The sequence below is a fragment of the Caretta caretta genome, chromosome 5 (genome assembly GCF_965140235.1).
Source record: "Caretta caretta isolate rCarCar2 chromosome 5, rCarCar1.hap1, whole genome shotgun sequence".
In the NCBI taxonomy this organism is placed as follows: Eukaryota; Metazoa; Chordata; order Testudines; family Cheloniidae; genus Caretta; species Caretta caretta.
The window spans coordinates 37,595,640-37,605,002 of NC_134210.1; the positions used below are offsets into that span (position 1 = coordinate 37,595,640).

Below are 9,363 nucleotides of genomic sequence, written 5' to 3' on the forward strand. Positions count from 1 at the left end.
GCAAGAATTCATTTAAATTCCTGGCATGATGTCTCTTGAAGGCCTCTCACTTGTTTTTAGTTATACTAATGTAGAAATAGAGGCAAGATCTGCACAATTATTTTGCAACTCCATCAACAACTTCCAATTGTATCAGACTTCTGCCGAAGAGTGGTGGTAAAAATTTACCTTTTGACAGAATATTGAAGCATATGATCATTTTCTCTATTTGGATGAACAGCTTTCCCATTTCATGCTTAGTGTTATGGGTTTGTAGTTTTAAGCTTTTGAGCCGATTAAGGCTCAAGTTGTGTATCTTTTTCAGATATCGTTTTAGGAAAGCAATCCAACAAGTTTGTTTTATTGATGCAGAGCAGAGGATCTTAAATTGCATATTAAAGAAATGAGTGAAGAGTGTTCAGTTTTTCCATTCTTTATTGCCAACAAATGTATATTTAAAATATCAAGGTCCAAAAAATTGTTGTGTAATAAATACTTGACTTTGGGCTGTAATAAATAAAAAATTATTAACAAGGAATGCACTTTGCCAGCCACAAGTGTGGCTAGTTCTTGAAAAAATAAGGAAGAAGTTATGGCCATAGTTCACAGTTTTAAGCAGCCAAAACCTGCTCATTACAGCTATTCCACAACATGGAGCTCTCCCCTTCCCCTCCCCTTCCCAAAGCATATTCACAGTTTTAAGTCCTCCATCAGAACTGTTCCCTACAGAACCAGAAGTCACTCTGCTGAACTTAAGTCAAGCCTTTAAACATGTGCAAAGCAAGAAAGGTCTATTCCAAAGAACTTCTTGTCACACTGTTTCATTAGTCCAACAAAGTAGGATTAGGTCTGTCTGGTCCCAGCCCAGCACACTGCGAGTATAGTTTTCGTACCACCACTCATCCATCATCAACATACTAGTCGCTCCACTGCCTCCACTGTAGATTTCACAGTGAAAAGAATCCTTTTGGTTTAAGAGTCTGTCCTTCAGTTACATCTTTGCAGCAACATGTTCAGTGCATATTCCATTCTGTGTTTTAGTTCCAATGAACATCCAGAAATCAGAAGTGTTGTCAGTCGAAATGTTGTTGATATTCTATCTTCATTGATGTAGGTAAGGAGATACTCCTCATTTTGGTTACAGATGATTATTTTTGTGTGATCATGGTAAAAGTTCACCTGCAAAAAAGAGAACTGTTATTCATGTCCTCCCGTCAACCTTCAGATGCAGGAGTCTAAAGGAAAGTCACAAGTTCACCTGCACAACAGTGTCACAGGCACACATTTACTCAGCACCATCCTAGAAGTATTTACCTGAAGTGTGCCATCATTGAAGAGCATCATTAACGCTTTGTCAGATTTTAGCCACTGTAAGAGGTAAAGCCTGGGCCTGCGAACATCAGTTACACTGGGCAGATCCCCTCCCTAAGAAAAAAAAAGAGCAAAGCCACCATGTCAGCTCATGTTTACTGCATGTTCATTGCCTTCAGTGGCCTTTCAGAATCTGAGTTGTACTTACATCCATGAGGTTCTCCTCCATGTAGTGAGAGAAGTATTTCAGAACAGTTACTTGGCTGATGAATTGTTCAGGGGCATCTGTAGCTGGAAAGACAGAGCACTGGCCTAGCTCAGCATAGTAGTGGACTGTTCTGCAGGACCAGGGAAAAAACAAAATTACAGGTATGTTCAAGCATAACATTTAAGGCAGACTCAATTTAGTGAACTGTCAATCTCTAATCATTTGGAGGCATTTACTTTTTGTCTGGTAGGAGGCTCATGTGTGCTCCATTGTTGAAAAGAACACCCACAGTGTGGTCTGACAGCTGGTAACCAAAGCCGTATTTGTTTGAGTAGTCAACCCATTTTGTAACCCACTGGAAAGATGCAGTCAGCTGTTCTTTGGGAATACTATCTGCTTCTGGCATATTCTCAAGACATCCTCGCAGTACCCTTGCAACTGTATCAGCAACACTTCCCATGGTGCTGTCTTCCAAACCTGAAAGAGAAGAGCAGAACGGTTACATTATGCAGATGGTGGGTGTGTTGCCAAATACTGAACTATCTACACCTTAGTCTAAATAAATCCAGTTTTGTCAGCCTCTTAAGGTTTAGTTCTTTCAGAATGAAGAATTGCAACCAACATTTAGTTTTAAGAATGGGAAGAAATGTGTTCTAAGGCTGAAATCCACTGTTTTATTTGAAGCTTGTTTTTACTGTTTTGCATGTTATGATTTACCAGGAAAACCCAATCTTGAACTCCATTAATGTTGTACTTACATTCACTGCTACTGCTGCAGCTTCCTAGAGTTCCTCTAACTATCATTCGAATGGAGTCTCCAATCTGCTTGGTCTCTGCTAGAGTGCCAGGTTTGGCTGCTGTAATGTTAGAAGGCTGGGTCTCCTACAAGAAGAAATCATATATTTAAGAATCAATAAGGCAAGTCAAGTTGTATAGCTCTCATATTAAAGACTGGCATTGCCAGGATCAATTGACAGCTAAATAATTTAGGAGATCTGGTGTCTGCTTCCTAACAAGTATAAAGGAAGGATCAGGACAAGAACATGCTGTTTATGTCTTGCATTTCACAAAGCCTGGACAATGTAGCAAAACTGGTTACTCTAGTTCTCATGAACCCACAAAATGCTGCAGCATTTGGGTTGCACACACTTCATGTGAACATTAAAATCCCAATAATTTCACTGACATTCTATGAAGACTTACATTTTTATAATAACCAAATCCTTATATTTGGAGTATTGAGAGAAATGCCTAGCAGCATCCCTTTAAAATTTGTGCAGAATGGAGCACAGATAAAGCTAGATTCTTGAAAGATGTAGAGACACTCTATACAAACATTAAAGGCTATTACATACCAGTGAGGCAAACATGCTTAAGCCCTCTTACAACAGTCACTACCATATAACTGCTAATCATTTAAGCGTGGTTAGGGAATATAAATCTCAATTATGAATTCGTGCCATGTATCAGGAACTACAATGGGATCAGTAAATCAGTTTGACTATACCTCATCTGTTCTGTGTCTGTGGGGCTGTTGGGTTATCGAGGTCTTTTTCAAATCATGTCTAAGTTTGTAGATTTCTTCGTCCTCTTTAGCTAGTCTATCTGTAATTTAAAAAACCAAATATTTATCATATCTAAAAATGTTTACACAATGCCTAATACTATAAATACCCCACAAAAATGTTAGCTACAAACAAAGATGGAATGTGTAAACAACTCATTCATTCCCTCTCTTCTTGCAGGGCATTCTCTCCCACCTGCAGCATACTCCTGGCAAATATTACGTATAATGTCATTTCTACCTTGAGACTAACTGTAGTTAAACAGAAACAGATTATGGCCATATAAAAAGCTTGCTGGTATACTATAAGAAACATTTCCCTATGTAAATTGGGGATGTAGACTATGGGCTACATCTGCCTACACCTAGTGGCATGCAGATCAATATGAATATGACAAGGACAAGACAGTTTGATGATGTAAATTAACAGTTTACAATATTATACTTGGGTAAATGCAAATGCTGTTTTTACATCTTGTAGATGTATCCCTAGTTGACACTAAGTGTAAGCAAGCTATATACAAGAGTATAATTCTAATATACTTACTATGTGCATCAAAGTATCTTGCTTTTTCCTTTTTACCACCAAACAGAGCAGCAGCTGCCTTTTTGAAGAAATTCTTAGCTGGACTTGACAAGTGGAAGTCAGGAACAGTGTGACAACAGCTAGAGGAGAGTCGATCTGGTGTAAAGCCCTGTATAAATGAAATGTAGAAGCCAATACTTAGAAGACTGATGTGCACTTAGAATAATGCAATGTTCTGGACCAGAAAGCTACACAATACAAACCTGTATGAAAAAGTCATGTCGAATTATATCATCTAAACTGGGCCGATCCTCAGGATTTTTTGACAACATGCTAGCTATTAAGTGCTTTGCAGGTGCCAACAGAGATGATGGTAGAGTGTATCTTGCTTCCCTTATACATCTGTAGGTTTCTTTGAGGTTTGTCGTCTCAAATGGAGGTCTTCCTAACAGCATTGTGTACCTGTTTAAAAGGAATAAAAGAGGCTCTCAGTACTTGAGTAAATGCAAAAACACTTCAAAATATAGGAGGTTTTTTTTAAAGTCACTTGAAATTAGCAGCCCATTTCTTAGCAAGAAGGTTGCTTTAATAATTCGTGTTATATTTGTAGGTTAGGCAGACTTCAGGCATTGTGTTCACCCAGTCATTGCCTCTTCTCTGAGCCCTAAGGCTAATCCAAGTTATATTATCAAGACAGCTCTGAGTCTTTGAAGTGATACTTACATTACACAACCTAAGGCCCATATGTCGGATTCACATCCATGTCCTTGTTTGTTGAGGACTTCTGGAGAGAGGTAATTTGGTGTGCCACAGATTGTTCTGCAAACCAAAGAGATCAGGACTCAATATATCAACCCGGAGAAGAAATGTAGGGGTGTTTCCATAGGGCAGTTTACCCCCTCCATTAGATTTGGACAGGAGTTTAGAAGCTCTCAAAAAAGCAGTGTGCATCACTGTTACCAACATTCCTATTTAGTCTTCAATATACAGGAAAAGCCATACGAAGCACATCATGGCAACACTGAGTCAGACATCCTGCCTCTGGCATTGGCCAGTATCTAAGTGTCCAGAGCAATAAGCCTCCCAGCACATACTGCAGTGCTTTTACAGGAGGGAAAAGTTCTGACCCCTGCAGTGGTTGCTGGTCTTTGGATTCCTCTAATTTTTAAATTTTTGGATTAATGCTGTCCCTTAAACATTCTTGAGGCTCCTACCTCCTTCTGTGTTCCAGCGGTTCCAACCTTGCTGCCAAACCAAAGTCGCCTACTTTTAGTTCCATGGCCTCATTAATGAAGAAATTACCTAGACCAAAAAAAAAAAAAGTGAATCCCTTCCTGGCAAGATAGGGATGCATTAGCCACGAGTGCTGAGTCACACTAGCAAAAGCCAGCAGATAGCCAAGCTTTTTTATGAATACTTAATGTCATTACTTAAGTGCTCCAGGTTTCCATTGTAGAAAAAGACAGGTGATTCTCTCAATTGAGCTATAAGGCTGCTAAGTGCCCCAGTGCTGGAAGCAGTGCTTTTTTTGTAATCAATGAGGGAAAAAATGACTTACCTAGTTTAAGGTCTCTGTGCAAGATTTCCTGTTCATGAAGATATTTTAGCCCTGACACTATCTGCCTGAGGTAGTATCGCACTTCTGGTTCCGTCAATACCTTCCTTGCTTTCAAGATGTGAGCCATAGACTACAAAAAAAAAAAAATATCGAACAAAGAAGTGAATTAAAGTTCTCAAGTAGGTTTCACTTTTAACGAAAAAGCAAGGCAAAATGACCCCCCCCCCCCAAAAAAAAGCTATGAGAAATCTTTCACATATTATACATTTACATTAGTTGCAGATCCCAGGTAAGTGAATACTGAATTTCTCCCAGTTGATGCTCACCCTTCTACTGCAGTACTCCAGAAGAATGTAAATATTCTCTTTGTCCTCAAAGTAGTGGTAAAACTGTACAACGTGCCTGTGATTAAGCATTCTGTGCAGCTCAATCTCTTTATCAATCTAAAGCACAAGACACAAGAAAAGCTTATTAGCCTTGCAACCTTGGTTGAGGAGACTGCTAACGCCAGCAGACATTTCTAAAGAGGGAAGGGCCATGCAGCACACAAAGAGATTTTTTAAACAAGAGTCACTCATGCACACACCTTTTCCCTTTGATGAGGTTTAGCTACTCTGCTGTGAGGAATGATTTTTGCAGCATAGACTTTGTTCGTTGTCAAATCAGTCATCTCATAACATTTGGCAAATCCACCCTAAAGAGATAAACCAAAAAAAAAAAAATGCAATTGAGCATGGTATGAAAGAGGTTCCTCATTTAATCAGTCATCTGATGGGTCTAATTGTTCAAGAGGCTTGTAAGAGTAGGGGGCTGGTGTAATTTCCTCTGCATTGGGCATTTCTGGGCATTTCAGTAGCAGACAGACCCCACCTCATTGTGTGGGGGGAGGAGGACGGCTCCCAAATCAAAGCCATTTTAGAGACATGACATGAGAAAACACAATTTTAGGGATGGAGGAAAGGGGAGATCCAGGGATAAGTGGTGGGGCAGAAAGGGCCAGTGTAACATAGCATGCTTCACACGCTCCCGTTTACACAGACAAGGAGATCCGATCCAGATTTAGACAGTCACAGGGCATCACTTCCACCGCGCTATATCGGAGCGAGCCCGACAAGGCAGCCAGCCACACAGGCGGGCCTGCGGCTGCCGAAGCGGGGATTTGCAGCATGCAGCAGGTGACCACGCGAACTGACATGCAGGGGGAAAGGGGTAGGGCAGGACACTGCTGCCGGGCTCGAGGGAGGACCATGCCGCGCTCGGCCCCGCTGCCGGTGCAGGAAGGGAGCGGGGAGCTGCCGGGCTGGCTGCTCCCCGGGGCGAGTCGCTCTCTGGAGCCCGGGAGGCGGAGGCTGCAGGCGCCGGTCCTTTACCTTGCCGAGCACCTTGCCGCGGCAGTAGCGCTTGCCCGTGCCGGGGTCGGTGATAACCCGGGAGACCTCGGGGGCAGCCTGCGGGTGGTGGTGGTGGTGATGCTGCGGCTGCTGCTCCTCCTCCACCGGCTTCTTGCGCCGCGCCTCCCCGCCGCAAGCTCTGCCCAGCCCCGGCTCGCCCGCCCTGGGGGGGCCCCCGCCGCCGCCGCCCGGCTGCTGAGCGATCGTCCGCAGTAACTCCATCGCCAGCCCGACCCGGCCCCGCCGCTCGCCACTGCGCGGGGCGCCCGCCGCACGCGCCCCTTATAGCGCAGGCGGCGGCGGCGGCTCCGCCCCGAACCCCGCCTCCGTCACAAAGCGCCGCCTTCTCGCCCGCCCGCCCGCTGCTGCCGCCGCCGCCCTGCGCACGAGCTGCCCGCCCGGGAGCGCGAGTTAAATGCCGCGCGCGCCCGCCCGCCGTGTGTGAGGGGGGAGGGGCAATCCCCGTGGGTGGCACCAGCGGCCCCTGATCCCCGCCCCGTCCCGCCCCTGCAATGCGGGGAGGGGGGGCCTCCCTCCCGTACTCCGGCAGATTTCGGTGGCGGTACGGGGCGCGATTCCGCCTCGCCGTTCCCCAGGAGCAAGAAAATCCGCAGCCAAGCCACTGACGCGGGGCCTGGAGCCGGCGGGTGCAGGGCTGGGATGGACCCGGCCAGTCCATCGGTCATGTCCCAGGCACACAGCCCCTCCGCCCCCCCATAGGCTGGAGCCTTGCCCATCCCGTGCACGGAAACGCGGCAGCGGTGGCACCAGCAGTGTCCTTTGGCGAGGGGCGTGTCTCTCCCTGCCCCCAGGGGCGCAGGGGAAGAGGCGATGCACCCACCGGGATACATGTGCCCTTTGGGCTGGCCTTGTTTTTCCTGTCTAATGTCTGTTGGTCCGAATAGATCGTGTGGGCAACACCCAGGGTGAGGACACATGCCCTGACTGCACCCCAACTTAACTAGATGGAGCCATGCCAGTTACAGACACACACAGGCTGAGGTCCTTAGTCCTGCTCTTCCCTGCCAACAAGTAATTGAAATCCTCAAGGACAGAGACAAGAGCCCTTCTCACCTCCCCACCTCATCCCACTGTCCCCCTTGAGGGAATGGTGGGGCCCAGTAGTAAGGCTAGTGGAGCATGTGAAATACCTGTAATAAAATGCAAGGCTACTCGAAAAGGAGATTTTTCTTTGAACATGACAATGGCTCCAGTTTTATGAACATGTCACTATGGTGCACACATTTTAAAAAACAAAGTCCTAAGCAAAAAGATAAAAATAAAAAAATGGGGGAGGGGGGCTAATTTATAAAAGTGAGGATCACTTTGACAGGCAAGAATTTGTATTTTCAGTGCAAAAATAGCCTTTTGATTGGAACTGAATACAATGAAATTTGGCTGGGGGACGGGCACTGCACAAAAAGAAACAACATTTTCAGGGAAAATTCAACAAATTTTGTGACGTTCTAAAGACCCACAAGAAATCCACGTTTGTTGCCTTTGCACCATTTATCGATATCTTCCTGGAAAATCTTCTCAGTTTAGTCCTTTGGCTGCTGAAGCACTGCCCATCACTGATGCAACAAGTCTGAGCTAAGGATCTAGTCATTGCTAAGTGGATTATTAACCTGCTGAGACGGGAGAAAGCGAGTTTCTCCTGTAGCAGTGCAGAGTAAAAGGAGACCACGAGCGACATCTGGTGGAAAATAGCCAGCACAAAGGCAAGGCGGGCAGATGAGACTAATGGTAACTATCACAGCAGCCCTGCAAAATTCACCAGCTGCACCACAAAACCTACTCTCCCACTGCACCTTGATGGAAACTATAAGGAAAAAAAGTTCACTGTTTTGTTTGCCAGTATAACTATTTATCTATGTATTCACTCTGGCAGAGGGAGTAAGTGAGATTTTTCAAGGAATTGGGAGGAACATTCTACAAAGTATAAAAACACACAGGTAATTTTGGGGGAATTTGACAACAAAACAAACACGAAAAAAAATGACCTTTTATTAATCATGTTTATTACAGTAGTGCCAAAGGACCAGCCAAGATTCGGGCTCCAATTGTGTTAGGTCAGCAGTTTTCAACCTGTGGTCCACAGACTTCTGGGGGTCCCCAGGCTATGTCTAAGGGGTCTGCGAAAGCTTGTCGTTACCATAGAACAGTGGTTTTCAACCTGGGGTCCGCAGACTATATTTAAAATTTCCAAAGGGGTCCACACCTCCATTCAAAAAAATTTAACGGTCTGCAAATGAGAAAAGGTTGACAACCACTGTGTTAGGCACTGTACAAAAACAAAGGGTATTTTTTTCCAGGCATTCTTATTAAGTGTACCAAATGCATCCCAACAGATACGTTAATGAACCCTTGGCAGGCCTGTGACTGCAAAAGGTAAGTTCGGGAAGCTAATTCTTCAGTTGCCATCCCAAAAAATATTGTGCGGTGTTACTCTGCATTATTAAGCGGCTGCCCATATTTCACTCCAATGGTAGCTGAGTTTCAGTCATAGGTGAAGTGATCTAATCAAATCTAGGTATGTGGATTAGAAACTGACTTTCTAGGTCTTTGGATAGGCTATATAGGTGTGTGACTATATATTCATTTCTCAGGACTTTGGATAGGCACATCGGAAAATACTGGGAAGGCACATTTTAAATAATGAAATGAATAAATAAAGTATGTTACGTTTCATCACTAGAATGAAGCATGATACATGTAAAATGTTATTATTTCCTCAATTGAGCATACCTTTTTTTTTTTGTTTAGTTCGGTTTTTTACAATTTGAGGGTATTTTCTCTCTCTTTACTGGTGACTGATCTAGTCAA

The 9,363-nt window shown here is 44.2% G+C and overlaps 1 protein-coding gene across 1 annotated transcript; it reads right to left on the bottom strand.

Annotated features, from left to right (window-relative positions):
• Positions 1-396: 396 nt before the first annotated feature.
• On the bottom strand, positions 397-6,788 carry PLK2 (polo like kinase 2). Its single transcript, XM_048851547.2, has 14 exons — positions 6,517-6,788; positions 5,733-5,840; positions 5,473-5,589; positions 5,147-5,276; positions 4,803-4,890; positions 4,312-4,407; positions 3,852-4,050; positions 3,610-3,757; positions 3,006-3,103; positions 2,257-2,380; positions 1,735-1,975; positions 1,499-1,628; positions 1,294-1,404; positions 397-1,158 (listed from the first exon to the last, which is right to left on the bottom strand). Exons 1-14 carry the CDS (start codon positions 6,757-6,759, stop codon positions 967-969), a joined length of 2,025 nt encoding a protein of 674 aa, XP_048707504.2. The 5' UTR covers positions 6,760-6,788; the 3' UTR covers positions 397-966.
• Between the last annotated feature and the right edge of the window lie 2,575 nt (positions 6,789-9,363).